A 21,300-nucleotide genomic window follows, 5' to 3' on the forward strand; every position below is an offset into this window, starting at 1 on the left:
CTTGCAATTTTTAAAAAAATATTTGCACTCCTATAGCTCATTTAGTAAATAAGGCAGACTACGGGCAAAATATATGGCTATCAGTGTTTCAAAAACCACCATCAAAGTAGACCGAGAAACACCAGAAGTCAGTCATTTTACTTATCTGGGGAGTGAGATGTGCAGTGATAGTGACAGCATGGTAGATGCCAAGCAACAAATATCAAATGCAGCAAACAACTTTCATAAACTTGAAAAGATTTGGAAAAGTAGCATGATCAGCACCGATACAAAAATTTTTTTTAATACTGGCATCATATCTGTCCTACTCTATGGAGCAGAGACATGGAAATCTGCAACAGCAATTGATAAGAAGTTCAACTTATTCCAAAGTAAATGCCCACAGAAGATGTTCAGAATCTATTAAAGTTTACTACAGTGTCAGAAATTCTAAGCAGAACACACCAACTTAAAGCATCAAACGTGGCAAAAGGATGGACATATTTAGGACATGCTTTAAGGATGCCATCAGTTTGACTTCCACATTAAGTGATAACATGGATACCAACTGGCAAGAGAGGTAACCTAGAGAAACATTACATAGAACAGTAGTAAAAGAAGCTAAATTCGCAGCATGACACTCAGAAGCCTGAACAGACCAGCGCAAGACCAAAATAAATGGCAGAAACTGATGGATATCCTCTGCACCTCAGGGTGCAGGAATAGAAGGAAAGAAAAGACAGGCACTTCTGAGACATGCAGTAGGACTAGTGGTGATAGTGAATGAGTCAAAACAATCCCTCCTAGTCTAAACTCTGAAGAACTATATGAGAATTTAAATATTGCCATCCAAAGTTCATACTGCGATTTTGAAATAGTTGAGCCAGCCTCTCTTTCTGTCAGTTGACCCTTTCATAGCCACAGATACAAGGGGTACTGAAGTCTTCTTGGAATGAAACGGTTTAGGAAACCAAACTCCAGTCTGAACCCCATTCTACACTGTTCCTCTCTATTTCCACGTCTAACTTCATGTTATGCCCTGTACTTATACACAGAACAGTTCCACTCTTTTCTATCACCATTCTCTGCTCATTCATGCTGGAATTTTCAAGAGGAGCCTTAGGAAGTTAAATCACTGAGAGTTGGTCAATGAACTTCCGTAGGCCCCTTTGAAAATCCCAGGCTTAAGTACTTTAGATCTTCATTGTGATCATCCCATCGCCTTTAAATTCTCTTTTTAAAGAAGGTGACAAGATGTACACTATGTTCCAGCTATAGCTTCGCAAGGGTCTCTGGAGAGCCATTATTCTTGGATCAGAACGTGTTAACACCATGGTGCCTGGGTTCCACCTTGTTATCCAGGATCCTGGAGGAAGGGCTCTCACACAGATTTTGAGGACAAACTAGGAATTTTTACCACCTTTGTTTCTAGGAATCCTGCTTCCCTAAAACAAACTAAGTTCCCTTTATTTCCCTGTAAGATTCTGGTAATGCTTTCCTTTAATTTGAATGGTCCCTCCATCTTGTCTGATAAATGAATATATGTTCATTTAAGGGCTATCAACAGTCCATGCCTTATGTATTATTCCTTCACACCCCCTATTTCCTCTAAATCATATTTTTAAAAGCCTGGGAATGGAGATTGCCTTGGGGACACTGTAAGTACTAGCAAGTAACTGCAGTGTAACAATTGGGAGCAAACTAGGCTGTGTCTCAGTTACGTTTAAAAGCCCTACTTTTGGTTTTTCCCCCATTACAAACCTATCAATATACATAAACTTGCATACCTGCTGATCTTGAAAGAGGTAGAATAGGGTCATAGCAGTAGCTTCCTCTCCCCTGCATGTACTAGAGAGGAGAAAAAAAAAGGGAACCTGACTTCTTATCCAATCAGTTGATTCCTACATGTGGCTTCCATTAGGCACAGCCCATCCCACAGCTGCTAATTTAGAGAGGGACACTGGTGCATTAGGAGGAAGCCAAAAGAACTGGGGAAAAGTCTTGAAACAACTACCAGCTGCTAAAAGACAAGATAACCTCAGTAAAGGCTCCTGCATGACACCCCCTCCTTTGGGCTTTCCTTAGAGTGAAGTAAGAGAATCTGAAGCAGAAATCCTAGGTTTGCTACTTCATTTTGTTAAATAATTCATGCATCGTACCTATATTGTGTTGGCAATTGCTAAACAAACCTAATCCAGGCCTTGGCCACCGACTAGTTTTTATTTCTAACCCAGTCTTTTAACAGTGCATTTAGAAGCGACAGAATCACTAGTCCGGTAAAATAAAATCCACTCTTTGCCACCCAAAGTAACCAACTCCTCATCTTACACTGTCTTGCAAAATGCTAGACTCCCTTTCCCATCAGTTCTACTAAGATGGGTTTATTTCTAGGGGTTTTTTTCTTCATGCCAGTGCAGGATCTTACTAACTTCTATCGTAGAGAATCTATAACCCTTGCAGGAGGGAGGTAGCAAGACAAACAGCCTGATGATCAAGGCAAGATGATTTTTATTTAGAAGCAATTGTATTAATATTTATGATCTCTTTGTAACTATAATTTGCTAGGATGATAAAATATTTATATCCATATTTGTTTGCTTGACTAGGACATGGATGATTGTCTAGTTAATATTTGCAGTGTTGTTGTAGCCATGTTGGCCCCAGGATTTGAGAAATTAGATAGGTGAAGTACTTTCTTTTATTGGACCAACTTCTGTTGGTGAGAAAGACAAGCTTTTGAGCTAACAGAGCTCTTCAGGTCTGGGAAAGATAATCAGCTTGTCATAGCTAAATAGAAGGTGGAACAGATTGTTAAGCCTAAGGAATAGCTCGTTGCAAGAGACCATTTAAGATGAAGGGGGCAATTAATGTCTGCAATCATAGGACAGAGGCAGGTTAGTGGGCTACAGTGTTGTCATGAGTTAATGTCTATACAGTACTTTGATCACATATAACACCATATAAATGCTAAGTAATATAACATGGGTGCCTTTTCAGGCCCACATCTCTCAAAGAGGAATGGCATTCTTGTAGCTAAGACATGAGACTGAAATGCAGGAGATCTGTGTTCAATTCCAAACTTTGCCACAGACTTCCTGTGTGATATGGGGCAAGTCACTTAATATCTGACTTAGTTCCCCATGTGTTAAATGGGGCTAATCCTTCTGTTTTCCACCCTTTGTCTCTTGGCTCTTTATCTTGTATGTTCTTCAAGGCAAGGACTGCCTCTTACTGTTTGTATAATTAGGTGCCAGTCACAGGTTAGGTCTAAGGCACAATGTTAATATCACTCGTAAGCTAATTATGGCTCTTCTGTTCTTCATAGCCTCCTCAAACTGCCATCACCAGTTGGAGTCCAGTGCTGCACTGCTTTGTACCTCTTCTGTAGTCCTTTTCACCTATGCAAAGTGGCTCTGGTAACATGTTTACACCACTTCACACAGGGTGTCAGACAGGAGAGAATCAGGCTGGTTTTCAAAATCTTAATTCAGCTTCTTCCTTATAAATCTCTGTCAGCAAACTATTTTTTTTCCCTATTTAATATATTATGAGTGAAACGAATCAGCTTTGTTTAAATATCAAAGCAGTTGTTATAAAAAGGCCATGGCATTTGGTCCACCAAGTATGCCAATTCAGTTTCACCTGGAGATTTGCTAGACAGAAGCAAACCACTAAGTAGATGTCCCAACAGTTCAGTAGGGTTTCTTACATTGTGCCAGCACTAGCTCACAAAGCAGACAGGTGCTCCCTCCCCAAGGAACTACTCTTCAGGAAAACTGCAACAAAATAATCCACACAAGAAAAACTTCTGGTCATACCATGAAAGATTTTGCAGTCAACATGCAGTATCTTTGGGAACTATTGTATTAACATTATGGATTGTTGGGGGCTAGGCATTGTTTTCTAATTCTATTCCATGGGGGAGAGTTACCACAGCTCCTCTAGGAATAAAAAATAGTGGATAATTACTGGCGTCCCTGGCATTGTAAACAGCTCCTGATTTAAGCAGGAACCATAGGCCCAAGAAGACAAAAGGGCTTTTGGTATAGAAGGCTGAGTTTAACCTGACAGAGGGGCAATCGTTTTGATTCAACAAACAGATATGACCTTTTGTCCAAGGAAGGCCAACCCTGCTGAAGCATTGGAAGGACTTGAACCAGCCAACCTCCCCCCAGAAGAAAAACAACTTCTGGTACGTTGAAAACGTTTTATTCTTTTGTGTTTTCTGTGTGTGCTTTTGCCCTTAAATAAATGTACTCTGCTTTGAAAAAGCTGTTTGATCACTTATAACTGCTGGTATACCCTGGTCCTAGCCTTTGGAGAGAGAGCAAAGATCAGGGGGCAGGATGTTAGTCAGACCTGCTAGGTTAAACATAGTGAATTGGAGGGGAGCTGTAATCTAAATCAGAAGAGGATGCAGGTGTCTCTTGTGAAAGGCTGTAGCTAGAGTGCTGAGGCAGCATTCCTGGAGCAAATCACTGGGGCATGGGAGGGTCAAAGGTGCAAAGACCAAAAGGCAGGATGACCAAATCTGCTATAATCACATCATCTCAAACAAGCAGACAATTGACTCGTTACCAGCATGGTTTCCCAAACCCACAGGGAAGCATTCCTTTAAAAGGAATAAAAGTTATCCCTCCCCCCCATTTTACTAGGGTAGACTGTAGTAAGTAAATGATTATGGAGCTTCATCTTGTTTCTTACCTATCATAAAATCCTCAGTGTTTCTTCTAGTCATTTATTATTTAACCTCCTTATAGTTTTCTTTTCCTCTTGAGTAGCATGTGGCATCTTATAGAAATAGAACAGTATCAAAATGTTACTTTGGTGTGTGGCTGCAGCAGTCTTACCACACAGGAATAGTAAATGCAGTGAAAAAGTGTCAACTTCGGAACAGAAAAGGAAGTACTTCCCTTCTACCCCCAATGCATAGTTGGACTGTGGAACTCATAGCCACACAAATTCATTGAGACCAAGAACTTAATAAGGTTCAAAAAGGGATGGATATGTACATAGTGTGTGAGCATGATTATTATTGCTAACAAATTCTGGAAAGTCAATTAAACCTCAGGGTTTAAACCAATCTAATTATTAGCAATCAGGATTAGAGCTAATGGAGGGGGCAAATTATCATTCATTTAGCTATAGCTTTTTCTGAAGCATCTGCTATGAGCCACTATTGGAGATAGGATACTGAACTAGGTGGAGTTTAGGTCTGATCCAATATATCTATGATGTTATAGATTGATGTGTATAAAATGCATTTTATACACAATTCACCAACCCTTAATATTTTGAACTTGACTTTTTCCAGTTAATTTCACCCTACAACTTCAGGGATTTTTGTAATTCAATACAGTTCTGAAATAATGGTCCTAAATAGGGTAGCTAAATATTTCTAGGCTTAGCAGACACTAACAGAGTGAGATTTTTTTTAATTACATATTTATTAATCCCTAGGTCAGTAACATTTGTAAGTGCTGTATTGCAAAGTTCTCTAACATCCATAAGCGACAATTTTCTCATAGTGCTGAACACACCAGCTGAAGAATACTGTTGCAAATGGAAAAGAGAAATGATGCACACCCAGTAGTACATACAAAGGAATGATACAAACTATTACAGATGCCTATTTCAGACAAGCAAAATCCTAGTGTGATTCTGCTGTACTGTTTGTGAGGTGACTGACGTTGTGCAAAGGATGCTTGGAGAGAGGGCGTTTAAACAGAAACCTGTTCTTGTACCATATTACCTTCCCATTCAAGCCCCAATCTTTCATTCAGATGTGATTATCAGCCACTAGGTCTCATGGCGAAACTGAGGCTGTACAATCACTGTGCATGGAGAGGCAACTCTAAGATTGTGAGGTAGTTATGTATAGACATCACCACCATACACAGCTTTGAGGGTGAGAGAGAGATTGTCAGCACGGAATCAAAATCATGGTAGTAAATGAGGTAGCTTTTGTAATCCTGCTTCTAAAAGAAAGCACAAGAATGAACAACTTTAGTGTGTTTTCTTTTTAAGTGGTTTTGGGTTCCCCTGCCCCTGTGTGTTTTCAATATATCATTTAAAAAAAATGCTTTGCTCTGGGTGCTGCTCTGTGAGAACCCCACACAACACAGGAAACAAGCTACACTGACAGCCCTCTCAAACAAGCAGCATTTTCCTGTACTTTTCGTCAGTCACTTGTATTATTTGAAATACTAGTAAATAAGAAAAAATTGACAGAAGAGCAATTTAACTTGACAGTGTCCTTTTAAACTGCAGAATAGTCTTCCACGAACAGCCCTGGGCGCTGTGGTGTCTTGTGGATTCATAAGGAGGCAGCACAATCTGGACTCTAGGAAGTAAGGCTTTATTAGAACTAAAACAGAGTTACGTAAGACAAAAGGAGAGCCATGGATTCCTGGCTGTATATCTGGTGAAGCTGAATGCTTCCCGCTGGTTCTTCCTAGCATGTGCTCTGCTGATAAAGGCCCAGCACACACTCCTAACACCTCCCCTTTCCGGCAAAAGCAATTCCAAACAATTTAACATATATACCAACTGTTTCTTTACAAATACCATAACACACTCAACTTCGTTAGCTGTGCTCAAAGAATCTTTCAGGTGCTCTGCACCATTTATTAGCTCTACAAGGCACCACTTCAGTCCTTGCACTAGCTGAATCAGCAAACTGCTCTGTTTGTTGGTATTTTTGACGTTTCACACCCTAACAGTTCTCTCTGACTGTTCATTTATAGTCAGTACAGTATCTCTCTGGCTCTTTGTTTACATTTCTCCATACCCACGTGTCATTCTTGTGAGCATGCCAGCTTGTAACAACTTAAGCACTACTATTCTCTCTAAATAATATGCCATCAGCAGACAGTTCTGCTTTGAACTGGAAATGTGGACTTGGTATGTAATATCCTGGTCACCCCTGCAATAACAGCCCTAATAACCGTCTGTAAAGTCTCATCATTAGCTGTAGCCTCAGTGAATTCATTCCACATCTTTTCTGAGATAGGACAATTCTTTATCAAGTTGACATGCACTAGTTCTGTCTCCCCACGTTGCTGCTTCAGTTATATCAATTGCTCTGGACGGTCCCTTATCTCCTCTACCCCGTAGGCCCTTTGTAGCAGCTGAAGGGCTTGGCATATTTTTAAACCCACTATAGGTGCTTTATTCCATTTTAACTATATCAAAGTTTAGCAATTCTATTTGATTTTTTTTTTACCTTCCTTTCTAGTATACACATACCTCTAGTAGGAATGAGTTCCCCATTATAAGCTTTCAGTTTAACCTGTTTGCTCACTATGTTCCCTATTTTCTTCATTCAACCTTTTAATACTAAAAATCTGAAACATTTACCTGAGCACCAGTGTCCAGTTTATAGGTTAAGAGTTCCATTAGTCTCTAAAGAAGTTGTGCGTTCACCTGTTCCTTTCCCTTCAGGTACAGCTCCTAGATAGAACTCCCTTTCTGTTCTGCTGTCAGCATTACTGCTCACCATCAATGCTTTTCTTCCTCTTCTGCACTTGTTGATTCTAGTTGCAGACTCTGGTAAAATGATTGTATTTCCCACACATATAGCACTGTTCACCAAAATCTGGGCATTGTTTAGGTCTGTGCTTGTGTTCACATCTTGTGCAATCCTTGAAGCTACCCCTTGCAAACTATATTGCTTTGCTTTTTCCCTGCTTGTTTTTTGTGTAGTAACTTACTGCTTGTCAGCTTGTTTTCCCTCTCATCACTCTATCCAGAGTGGCAGTGTCTTGTTTTTCTTCCATTATTCGTATTGTTCAGAGTGATTTCTGCCACCCTGATACAGTATTAATGCTTTATCCAAAATCATATTTTCCAATATAGTTTTTTTTGCAGCTTTGGATTTCTGATTCCTGTTACAATTTGATCCCTTATAATTGAATGTCAGCTGTCCATAGTTGCTGGCGGGTTTGGCTCATTAGCTTCAGCACTGTTAGGGATTCTTCAAAGGACTCTCCTTTCTTTTGTCTTCTAAGGTAAAACTTACACATTTACAATGTTTCATTTTCGAGGTATGCAGTACTCTTCATATTTCTGCACAATTGTGTCATAACTTGCTTTCTCTGCCTGACTTAGTTGCATGCTGCTATAGACATCCATTGCCTCAAGTTCTGCAGTGGTGTGAGAAGACTGCTATATTCTGCTGATCTTCTTTCTCACCAAAGCCAGCTGCTTGCATTCATAGGTATCAAAACTCTGTTTGAATCTCTTCCAGAATCTGCTGCATTGACAGCGTCACTTCCTGGGGAGCTTTTAGTTACTCCATCTCCAAAATGATCCCTTTATTCCTTCACCAGAGTCCTTTCTGTCTCCTCACTCCAGAACCATGAATTGTTTTGTGGATTCATAAATAGGAGGCAGAGTCTGGACTCTTAAAAGTAAGGCTTTATTCAAACTAAAACAAGAGTTACAAAAGACAAAGGAAAGTCATGTGCTCCTAGCTAGATATCTGGCAAAGCTGACTTGACTTTGTCCAACTGGTTCTTCCTAGTGTGTGCTCTGCTCTTAAAGGAGCAGTACATACTCCTAGTTGGTGCCTCTTTGGCTAAGTCACTGTGGAAAAAATCTTGACACTAAGACACACGACTGGGAGTGAGGCCAGGGTGCTGAGAGCCGTTGAACCAAACTGTAAACCCTGTATATCATGGAAACCACTTCAAGCCAGGGTGTCCAGCAGCACCCCTGGTTCCTGCACCTATGAGTTACACAGTCTAGGTTCTATTTCCAATTCTGTCAGTGTCTTTGAGGGAATGGGCAATTCACTTCAGTCTCTTTTTCCCTATCTGTATAATGGGTGCAAGGCTCACTTAACTCATGGGTTATGAAGAAGCTAAAATTCACTAATATTAATAGAGTGTTGGGACCCTTGCTTGGAAGGTGACAGTATGCCAAGAGCTAGTAGTTTAAGATGCCTGGACTTATCAGATTTTAGTATAACACTCTTCACTGGCCAGCAGAAGATGATTATCTAATTAGGTCTTCCCTGTATTTAATGGCTATAATTCTGTCCAAATGCTGTAATTACAGAAGACACGTAGAGACATTGCTCTGTATCTCTGAAGTCTGGTCTCGAACCCAACTAACACTACTATGTGCTCTCTCTGGTTTATTCCAGCCATGCTCCAGTTCCTTTATGCCACTATTACCTCTTACTGTTTATTATATAGCATACACAGTACTTACTATATGGCAGAACAGACCAGAATATCAATGCAACCCTCTAATACCAGAGACCTAAAATTGCTAAGCATTATCTAAATTTCTAAAAGTCAACTAAGCTATTTGTTTTCCACCACGTTCTTCTGACAGATCCCTCCAGGCAGCCCAATGGTTGGTATGCTACAAAATTTATTCAGATAGCACCATGGTACCTGTGCCCCTAGGAAGCTGCTGAAATACTTAGCATGAGAACACATCACTGATCTGTAAAAATAAGTTGATTCTTTGGACTGGAACTAGTTTCCCCATTCCATTTTACAGACCTGAAACCGTGCTCAGTTTTTTTAGATTTGTACCTTGTCATAGTGAGTCTCTGAAATACACACCATTAATACCAAATAATCTGAATAGATCCTTTCTATGCCTTAGCAATAGCAATACTGCAATTACAGCTGTACATATTTATAATGGAATGGAAATAACTGTGAAAGCTTCAGCTGTGTGTGGAACTGGCTCACAGCACTTCAATAATACATTAACAGAAACTTTATTTTTTCCATTATATAGACCAACTTAACGTGCTTTATTTATAACTTACAAACCAAAACTTTTACATACATTTATACAAATTCGGAATGATTTTAAAAAGTATTGTACAAATCCACCTTAAGGCACAAAAAGTTAACAAAAAATGCAGCACATTGGAAATCTCAAAGCAGCCAATTCAAAGGAAGCTGGCCTTGTAACAAACATAACTCATTTAAATATGTTTTCAAGTTTCACTATCATACAATAGAAACTAAAAGACCTAGGACAAAAGGTATGCAGCTCAATCTCTCCACTTGACCTGTATTACTGAAACTTCGCTATTAACCAGCCTATTGTATAGTTACACACAGGAATTAAAATAGATTTAAGGGTCCTGCATCAAATGATTATGAAATGAAATACCAAGAACTGAAATTACAAACTGTTAGTTGGTACTCAGATATCCGAACATGGCAAAGTCAGATGTTCCCTCTTCAGTAACTTCTATTTTAGACAGTGTAGATTTAGAGTATAAGCACATGTTCAGACATCTAATTCTTACTGTTCAGTTTGTGTTAGTCAAGGAAGTGTAAAAAAATAGTTAAAATTTCCCTGGACACTATGGGTGTGGGTGAGAAATTGTCATTTTAGTTGTGCTTGATGTGAGTTTTGAAAGTTGACACACCCTGACCAACACAGCTGCTTTGGTCACGTGATCCAAGTATAAGGACAGAAAATACTGTGAGAGGACTTCAACTCCTGAATCCATGCAACAATGTTTGGTAGGGATCAAGCACTGAGTTCACCAAACAACGTGTCATAATCTGACCACTGTTGGTCATTTCCATAGCTAAAAGAAAGACAAATCTAGAATGTAGGCTAGGACACAAGTAACCTTCCTTTGTTAGAACTTTGTTTTTATTAGTTTTTCCACAGCTATCCAAAATCTTGCTTGAAAACTTAACTCTAATGATATAAAAGCTTGATGGATATTGTTTGCAGGAGGAGTAATCTTAATGTAACAAATGTACAAGTCTAAATGCTTCAAACAAATCAATCACCTGACTGTTACAATATGAATGAGTTATTCAGTTTGGATCAGTTTTGAGTAGACAACTACTGTACATTATATGAAAGGTCTTCACGGACTGAGATGCTGCCCTATCTACATGAATATTCAGATTATAATTCAACAGGGACAAAGCAAGCTAAGTATGATGGAATATAGTAGTTTATAGATGCAATTTTCCTGATGTGCCTTCCGCTGAAAGCAAATCAGACAAACTGCTGGCTCGGAGCCCTTAAGGAAAGATACACACAGCTTCTCACTCTAGGTCACACTGCTTTTCATGCCGTTTTCTTCTTTATGTATGTAACATCTCTTCCCTGCTTTATTACAACCATATTAACAGCTACCTCATACAAACATTTGTAATGAAACCTATTTGTGCTTATTAGTAAACTACCATTTATCTCTTGTGTGAAGACAGAATTTTCGAGATTAGTACTGGGAACCTCGGGTTGGTAGTACCAAAGAATTAAATGGTAAGCACATTCTGGTTTGTGCTGCATGAGAGTAGAAAAAAAATTGGAGTATTGTAGAAATGAAGAATCTAATTTAGGAGAGTTCCTATTTGTGGTGTCATAGCAAGAAAACTTCTTTATAAAGGATTTATTATCAAGGAATTGTGAACAACATGGGGAAACAAAATAAATAGTTGAACAGTTAACAGTACATGAGATAATAGCAGTAAACTTCAATTACACAAAAATGGAACTTTGGAACTGCATTGATATTGAAACATCTCAGAAAATTAAGGGCTCGATCTGAGGTCCTGGCATCTGTATGTCACAGAGCCTGCCAGAAGTTTGCTGCCAAGTTGGTCCCTAAATTATCCTAAAGAGGGACCATCCTCACTGACAACTGTGTCACATCTATACAGCTGCCCAATCCTACTCTTTGTCCAGTCATAGATATACCACCTTACCCTGTATCTGAAGGATAGGTGCTTCTCAGACCTCAATTTATTCTATTCAGGTAATGGAGTGTTCCTTCCTCAGCTTATGGGGTCACACAACTGAGTTTACGGACTTTCTCTCTTCCACAGATGGTAATTAGAGGAATGAGAAGTAGTCACAATGACTCTTCCAGAAGAACCCCAACTCCAAAATTCATAATTTTAAAAAAAAAAAAATTGAGTGTAGATTCAGTTGGCCTCACTCTTCTCACACCATTCTTAATCAGAAGTTAGCCACTGAAATCACTGGGTTATATCAATGTAAAAAAAGGAATGTCAGAGGCAAATCTGGCCCTGTGTATTTACATCTAATGGCAAATTAATCAAAAAATGAGTCTTTTAGCATTTCTTCTGTCATTGATGAAACTCCTCATACCATCAGCTTCTCCAGAACATGAACAGCTAGTAAGTATTCCCTGCTATCTGAAGACAAAGTTTGAATAAATCAAATATCAAGAACAATGTGAACTCAGAAAGTAAGCCATAATTGCTGTTGCACTCCTGTCAGCCATCTTGGAAGTCTTGTTTAAGCATCCTATGAAGTTAAAAGCTTGGCACGGTTTTCTTAGCTGCCTTTCATCAACGTTTTCCTTTTTACCTGGAAAGTTGGTTGCACATCAATGCGAGATTCACTTGGACATGAACTTTTTTTTGGAGGAACGATTCCCTTTAAGTTACAGCTACAAAGTCCCACACAGTTCAGTAAATGAATTCTCCTGGTATTTCTTGCAGCAATGGTTCTTCAAATTTAAACCTTTTGGAAATGGCTTTCTGCTCAGTTATTTTTTCTTTTTCTGACTGCCTACACTGTCCCAGTGTATACGAAGCCACTACAATTAGTTCCTCTGTCACTATTGACTCCTCTCCTTCAGTTTTCTCAGCATCTGTAGAATTTTCAGAGGCAGAATCTCCATCTTTTTGGATGACAGTATTTACCTCATCGGCTGTACTCTTCATGCTGCACACAGGGGCTGGAATATCACTTGGTGCTAGCCATGGGTGTTGCAGACATTCTTCAGCTGTTGCCCGTTCCCTATGGAGAAAAGAAGGCTCATTCAAAAGAATGTCAGAAGGCGTGTCAAAAGAGGAACACCAAACGCGAGACCTTGGATAAGAACTAGAAAGATTAAACAGCTTTTTCTAGGGATATGACTTTGCATTAAATAGGACTGACAGATCAGCTATGGAACGGACTTACAAAACTGTGCTAATATCCACCAATTGTAAAGAAAAAAATCAGGAGCAAGAGCCGCCCAGTAAAATAGCTGAGGGTTTTACATCCTCTAGTCTATTTGTTTTATATACCTTGCTATCAAATCCAATGAAATATAAAACAGAGAGAAGCAGTCTAATTATACACAACGATTTATACCAAGCTGTGAAATACTTGCATCCTTGCTGTTGCTTGCTGTTGTTTGTCCGAGGCAACTATGCAGACAGTTGCTGAGCCAACGGGAAGAATACATAAAGTGCGACAGATACTTTTCAGAACAGAAGCAGCATTGTGGGGCTTCATATTTGCCTTCCAATGGCAACCAGGTCAAATCTGCTCAGTTCACAAGTAACAATATATTTGACTAACAGTCAGTTCAACAAAAGACAGCAAAACACGTCACTAAACCACACAGGCTCGGAAGTTAACTGCAAACTAACTAACTTGGCAAAAGAGCAAAGATACTACACTACACATTTTACTTTATTCATTTAGTTTTTGCCAAGTATAGTGTATTTTGTAATAAATAACGAAGTCTTAGCAATACAAGACTCATTACAGCATTCATTTATGAGAAATGGGAAATGTGCCTTTTTGTAGACACAAAACGTGGTTATACATAATGAAGTGCAAATTAATGTTCTACTGCAGGACATTTTACACCATCTCTAGTCTATGAATGACTCAGACAATGCTTTAGCTGGTAGCAGTATTTTGAACTCATTTAGTCTCTGGAACAGACTGCTTTTTACTGAACTTACTCAGGTTTCTTAACCAAAAGGGTTTTGATGAAATCCACAGCAGACTCTGATATAAGGTCAAAATCTTCCTCTGAGTAATTTATGTTCATTTGTGCTATATTTAAGAATGTTTCTTGTTTATCATCTCCTAAGAAAGGCGATATCCCTGTTAGCATGACATATGCTAGTACTCCAATGCTCCTAAATTTAAAAAAAAAGAAAAAAGAGTAAAGTAAAAAAAAATTTTAAGTTCAATTTCGTAAAAGTTGTAAATATTAAAGGCTACACTTACCACATGTCTGTTGCTGTACTGATTGGGTCATAACTCAGAATTTCAGGTGCTATTATGAAAAAAAAGCATAAGGTAAGTTCTAGTTCTATTTTGAACAAAGAGAAATCTATATTTACTCATTTATATGCAAAGTCATACTTTACAAGCCAATATTACAATGCAAAAAGGAAATTTCGAAGACTTAACAATGCAACCCATCTTGCATAATCTGAAATATGACGAGAACATTTGAAAGAAAATCTGGACCACGTTAAATTTAAAAATCTGTAACAGATTTAAAAAAGTAAAAATCAAATTATAGAATTCTGAATACCTAAGACTGGCTAATCTTTCCTACTAGCAAGTAAAATGATTCAGAATGTGAGTGGTCATTGCTAGCTCCACTCCTGTGGAAAGGGAAGACTTTTACAAAGCTATCTGCTATCATGTCAGTTTGGCAAGCACTCTGAGTGAACAGCTCTAAAAATTTTAGAGAGTTTAGAGTGAACAGCAATAAAAATCCACATTTTGGTTCCACCGCCCAGGCCCAGGATCAGTTAACAGAGCATTAATGAATATGCTACCAATAGCAGTGCGGATCTCACTACTGAACATGGCAGAAAAGCCATTTTCCCAGAAGGATATTCGTTCTACAGCCAGATGTCAATTGTCTCCCCATTTCCACAGCACTGCAGAAAACTCAGGGACCAGCTCATACTATAGATTGCAAACAAAGCAGACAAACGTTTTTCACTCACAGAACATAAGATCCTGCCAAATAAGTTCAAGTTATAGTTTTTAAAATGCTAAGGGCAAGGTTGTTAGTGGCTCCAGTTATTTCATTTTAAAGTTATAATTTAATATATTAAGATTTTTCTTATGGTCCTGTATTTGTACTGGACTTTTATTAATGTCTAATGATGCCATACAGAAACACTATCTTCTAGCATTTGGATCTTTATAAATGGTAAAGGCATCCATCTTTTGTAGTGTTACAGAGTAATTTATAGGATTATGATTGTCTAAAGTTGAAGGTTTTTCCTTTCTTTTGTAAATATTACTTCCAGACAACATCAAATCCAAAGAAGCAGCTCAGAGTTATGAACAGCTCGGGAATGGAGGTCGTTCGTAACTCTGAACAAAACATTATGGTTGTTCTTTCAAAAGTTTACAACTGAACATTGACTTAATAGAGCTTTGAAGCTTTACTATGCAGAAGAAAAATGCTGCTTTTAACCATCTTAATTTAAATGAAACAAGCACAGAAACAGTTTCCTTACCATGTCAATTTTTTTTAAACTATTTTTTTTTAGTAGTTTACATTTACCACAGTTACTGTAATATATTTGCTTTTTTTCTGTCTCTGCTGCTGTCTGATTGCGTTTTTCCAGTTCCAAATGAGGTGTGTGGTTGACTGGTAAATTTGTAACTCTGCTGTTTGCAACTCTGAGGTTCTACTGTACTTACCCACATATTCAGGAGTTCCCATAATTTCTCTTAGCTCTTCACTGCTTTTCAGTATTCTGGAAAGGCCAAAATCAACTATCTTAATGTCTCCCAAAGGAGATTCACTAGTTAGCAGAATATTCTGGGGCTGAAAAACAAAAGAATCAAAGAAATGACCAGGCTTTTTAAGCACTCAAATCTATACTTGACTATAGTATTGTAGGAGTGCAGTTTTGTTTTGAGCACAAAAATAAAGAGGATGCATTTTTCAGCACATTAAAAAAAAAAAAAAGCACTGTTTTTTTCTTTTAAAGACTCCATTAGTCAAGGACTTACACTGGAAAATAAGACTCCAACAGTAGGATGGTATCTGTATGGCTGAGAAATCAAACATCTGCCATTCTCAGACTAGGATATTTCTAAAAATACACCAGTACCTACAGTTTAACACCATCTATATGTGGAGACTCCATCAATATTTTTGCCATCACTTACTTGCTTTTATTACTGTGGAGCTCTAATTTATTAGAAGACACTGACATTTTAAGACACTTTTTATTTCAGTGTCTTCAACTCTAAAGATATAAAAAAGCATGTTAGTTATTTCGGACAGTCTGTTTTGAGATACAGCGATTTTATCTATTGTGACTGACCTCAATTCTGCTTTTGCTATTAGAACTAAAAAACATTTTATTTTAGAACATTTAAATTTGTTACTATCTACAAGAATATAAAGTGTTAAATTTTTCAGGCACTTGGACTGTTTACTTTAAGAATCAACATGTAAGTCAAATGCTAACCTTGGATAAACGTGTGTTTTCTCCTGTAGTAATGAATTCCTTGTCTGTCATCCTTCAAAATTATGTTTGTAATCATTAAAGAAGTTCCATGGTAAAATATTTTCTGAGTACTACCAAAGTCAGGCTTAGGGAACCATGGAGACCAAGACTATGGATCTTCAGGGTTTTGATGACCTAAGTATGTCAGGAATACTCGTTTTCATAAGTTTTTCCTATTTTCCTTGCAAAGATTGACTTATGTTTGTCACTGATATTTCCAAAAGATCACATTATTCACAGTCCCCATCTGGTTGATCTTTGGGTCCCATGAAATCCACTCAGTCACAGGTTCCTATATTTCTGGAAGACCCCCCCAGACAGGGGTGAAAGTAAGTCGAGTGACTTACCGGTACGCTGGGGCCAGCTCTGGCCCCCGGAAGGGGTGGAGCTGAGGGGGTCAGAGCCAGCCCCAGCCCACCCTGTGAGGTAAGTGCCCTCTCTACTCCCCCACCGGGGTAGCAGTAGCAGCTCGGAGCTCCGGGGGCTATTTAAAGGGCCCGGGGCTCCCCTGCTTCTACTGCCCCAGTCCTTTAAATAGCCCCCAGAGCCCTGGAGTAGCAGTGGTGGGGCTCCGGCGGCTATTTAAAGGGCCGGGGCAGTAGAAGCAGGGGAGCCCTGGGCCCTTTAAATAGCCACTGGAGCCCCGCAGCCGCTACCCCAGGGCTCCAGCAGCGGGGCTCTGGAAGCAATTTAAAGGGCCTGCGGCTCCAGCCACTGCTGGGAGCCGCAGGCCCTTTAAATTGCCCCCCCTGGGGAAGCCAGGCTGCCCCGGTACGGTGCACCGGCTCTTGCCGGTACACTGGACCGGAGCATACCGGCTTACTTTCACCTCTGCCCCCAGATCAATCTGTGAATTGGGAAGGAACAGAAAGAAGCAAGCATCAGCCAACTGCTGGTGGTTCTAGAATCTGCACGTTAACCCTCTCCAAAATCTTCAGGCCAATTCTGTACTGTGGTATGGTCGTGGCGGAAAAATGTTAGGAGGATGAGGTACACGAGGCTTTCTTCGGACAACTAACAGAAGTTTCCAGATCACAGGCCCTGGTCCTCATGGGGGACTTCAATCACCCTGACATCTGCTGGGAGAGCAACACAGCAGTGCACAGACAATCCAGGAAGTTTTTGGAAGAGTGTTGGGGACAACTTCCTGGTGCAAGTGCTGGAGGAACCAACTAGGGGCCATGCTCCTCTTGACTTGCTGCTCACAAACAGGGAAGAATTGGTAGGGGAAGTAGAAGTGGGTGGCAACCTGGGCAGCAGTGACCATGAGATGATAGAGTTCAAGATCCTGACAAAAGGAAGAAAGGAGAGCAGCAGAATACGGACCCTGGACTTCAGAAAAGCAGACTTTGACTCTCTCAGAGAACAGATGGGCAGGATCCCCTGGGAGGCTAATATGAGGGGGAAAGGAGTCCAGGAGAGCTGGCTGAATTTTAAAGAAGCCTTATTGAGGGCACAGGAACAACCATCCTGATGTGCAGAAAAAATAGCAAATATGGCAGGCGACCAGCTTGGCTTAACAGAAATCTTTGGTGAGCTTAAATGCAAAAAGGAAGCTTACAAGAAGTGGAAGCTTGAACAGATGACATGGGAGAACTATAAAAATATTGCTCGAGCATGCAGGTGTGTAATCAGGAAGGCCAAAGCACAATTAGAGTTGCAGCTAGCAAGGGATGTGAAGGGTAACAAGAAGAGTTTCTACTGGTATGTTAGCAACAAGAAAAAGGTCAGGGAAAGTGTGGGACCCTTACTGAATGGGGGAGGCAACCTAGTGACAGATGTGGAAAAAGCTGAAGTATTCAATCTTTTTTTATCTGTGTCTTCACAGACAAGGTCAGCTCCCAGACTGCTGCACTGGGCAGCATAGTATGGGGAGGAGGTGAGTAGCTCTCAGTAGTGAAAGAACAAGTTAAGGACTATTTAGAAAAGCTGGACGTACACAATCCATGGGGCCAGATCTAATGCATCTGAGGGTGCTGAGGAAGTTTGCTGATGTGATTGCAGAGCCATTGGCCATTATCTTTGAAAACTCGTGGCGATTATGGGAGGTCCCAGACAATTGGAAAAAGGCAAATATAGTACCCATCTTTAAAAAAGGGAAAGAGAATCCAGGGAACTATAGACCAGTCAGCCTCACCTCAGTCCATGGAAAAATCATGGAGCAGGTCCTCAAGGAATCCATTTTGAATCACTTGGAGGAGAGGAAGGTGATCAGGAACAGTCAACATGGATTCTCCAAAGGCAAGTCATGCCTGACCAACCTGATTGCCTTCTATGATGAGATAACTGGCTCTGTGGATATGGGGAAAGCGGTGGACATGATATATATTGACTTTAGCAAAGCTTTTGATAGGGTCTCGCACAGTATTTATGCCAGCAAGTTAAAAGAGGTATGGATTGGATGAATGGACTTTAAGGTGGATAGAAAGCTGGCTAGATCGTTGGGCTCAACGGGTAGTGATCAACAGCTCGATGTCTAGTTGGCAGCCCATATCAAGCAGAACACCAGGGGTCTGTCCTGGTGCCGGTTTTGTTCAACATCTTCATTAATGATCTGGATGATGGGATGGATTGCACCCTCAGCAAGTTCGCGGATGACACTAAGCTGGGGGGAGCGGTAGATATACTGGAGGGAAGGGATAGGGTCCAGAGTGACCTAGACAAACTGGAGGATTGGGCCAAAAGAAATCTGATGAGGTTCAACAAGGACAAGTGCAGAGTCCCGCACTTACGACGGAAGAATCCCATACACTGCTACAGGCTGGAGACTGACTGGCTAAGCGGCAGCTCTGCAGAAAAGGACTGAGGGATTTCAGTGAATGGGAAGTTGGATATGAGTCAGCAGTGTGCTCTTGTTGCCAAGAAGGCTAACGGTATATTGGGCTGTATTAGTAGGAGCACTGTCAGCAGGTCGAGGGAAGCGATTATTCCCCTCTGTTCGGCACTGCTGAGGCCACATCTGGAGTATTGTGTCCAGTTTTGGGCCCCCCACTTCAGAAAGGATGTGGAAAAATTGGAGAGAGTCCAGCGGAGGGCAACAAAAATTATCAGGGGCTGGAGCACATGACTTATGAGGAGAGGCTGAGGGAACTGGGATTATTTAGTCTGTGGAAGAGAAAAGTGAGGAGGGATTTGATAGCAGCCTTCAACTACCTGAAGTGGGGTTCCAAAGAGGATGTAGTTAGGCTGTTCTCAGTGGTGGCAGATGACAGAGCAAGGAACAATGGTCTCAAGCTGCAGTGGTCTAGGTTGGATATTAGGAAAAACTATTTCACTAGGAGGGTGGTGAAGCACTGTAATGGGTTTCCTAGGGAGATGGTGGAATCTCCATCCTTAGAGGTTTTTAAGGCCGGCTTGACAAAGCCCTAGCTGGGATGATTTAGTTGGTGTTGGTCCTGCTTTGAGCAGGGGGTTGGACTAGAGGACCTCTTGAGCTCTCTTCCAACCCTAATCTTCTATGATGCTATGTTATTGGGTAGGAAAGTAAAGTATTATGCAAGCATGTTTAAAAATGCTCAGGCCAGTTATGCCTGCTACATTTTTAGGACACTTTAGGAAGTTTTAAATACTGTAATAGCTTTAATAAATTCCTCCATTCTTGCAAAAGTGAGTTGGCACAAAGAAGGCAATACATAGATCATGTTCACTGCATATATCAATAGTAAATTCTCTCACCAAGTGGCGCTAGGTTGTCATGCTGAAGCTTATGGCACTGTACAGGAGCATGTTTTATAATTCTGGTTTGTTCTGTACTAATTTGTATTGAAAAAAACAAATGTGCATATATACTGATCTCCATGCCATGGCAATCAGAGGTGTGGCTGCAATATGTGTAGATGTATACAAGTTAGCTTTGAAATAGCCAGGTCAAATGACAACAGGGAAGCTGCAGCAGCACAATAGAATGGGCTAGCCACTCAGGTACATACCCAGGGTTCCATACGGGCTTGCACAGCCCATGCTGTCATGGTCTCATTGCCATGGTTATTCAAGCCAGCTCGAAAAAAAAGCTAGCTCAGCGGTTCTCAACCAGGGGTATGCAGAGATCTTTGAGGAAGTACATCGACTCATCTAAATATTGCCTAGTTTTACAACAGGCTACATAAAAAGCACTAGCAAAGTCAGTGCAAACTAAAATTTCATACAGACAATGACTTCTTTATACTGCTATAGATACTATACACTGAAATGTAAGTACATTTATATTCCAATTGATTCATTTTATAACTGTATGGTAAAAATGAGAAAGTAAGCAATTGCTGTGAAACTTTTGTATTTCTAGGTCTGATTTTGTTGCTAGTTTATGGAATATAAATATTGTAAAGTGAAACTCTGGGATATGCAAGACAAATCAAACTCCTAAAAGGGCTAGTCTGGTGTGGTTGAGAGCCACTGAGATAGCCACACTTCTGACTGCAGTGTAGACATACCCTTAGACACACCTCACAGTGGGCAACTGAGTTGTTATATGAAAGGGAAAACAGAGAAAGCAATATTTAAGTGAGAGAAGTTTTTACTGGCAATGTTTCATGAAAACTGTAAGCCTCATAAGAAGAGTCATCAGGATTTTATTAAGTGAGGTACAGTTGCCAAAATAAGTTTACTCTTCAATGACATCCATTGCTTTTTACAAACAGGACAGTTATACTGCTCAAGATAATCTAATTCTTATTGAAATATCAATTAACTTATATAAAATATTTTTTTTAAAAATCAAGAATTAATTCACACACACACAGAGTAACACTCAAAGGCCCCAATTAGGATTGGGGACCCACTGTGATGTACACTGGACGAAGTAAAAAAAAAAAAAAAAAAATTTAAGTCCCTGCCTCTAAGTTTACAATATGAATAACGACAGGATGCAACCGATGGGCATAGCTTACAACACAGAGTGGGGCAAAAGATGTGTAATGGCAATAGGAATATATGGTAATGTAGATAAGCCAAGGACATAATATGTAGTTTTGCCTTCATTGTTATATATTATGACAGCGCCTGTCATGGTTCCATAGTTCAGGTTAAGCTGAATTTTGCACTTAAAGCAAGGATTCAACCACTGTTATCTGTGAAG

The 21,300-nt window shown here is 39.9% G+C and overlaps 1 protein-coding gene across 1 annotated transcript in view; it reads right to left on the reverse strand.

The window, feature by feature from the left end:
- Nucleotides 1–9,604: 9,604 nt before the first annotated feature.
- Nucleotides 9,605–21,300, reverse strand: part of STK17A (serine/threonine kinase 17a) — a 55,209-nt gene continuing 43,513 nt past the window's right edge. The window contains exons 4-7 of the mRNA XM_074945286.1: nt 15,409–15,535; nt 13,963–14,011; nt 13,692–13,871; nt 9,605–12,750 (exon numbers count right to left, since the gene is read on the reverse strand). Of these exons, the coding sequence (XP_074801387.1) occupies nt 12,417–12,750; nt 13,692–13,871; nt 13,963–14,011; nt 15,409–15,535 (690 nt within the window). The 3' untranslated portion in view covers nt 9,605–12,416. The remainder of the gene's footprint in view (nt 12,751–13,691; nt 13,872–13,962; nt 14,012–15,408; nt 15,536–21,300) is intronic.

This window comes from Natator depressus, chromosome 2 (assembly GCF_965152275.1).
Source record: "Natator depressus isolate rNatDep1 chromosome 2, rNatDep2.hap1, whole genome shotgun sequence".
Taxonomy (NCBI): Eukaryota; Metazoa; Chordata; order Testudines; family Cheloniidae; genus Natator; species Natator depressus.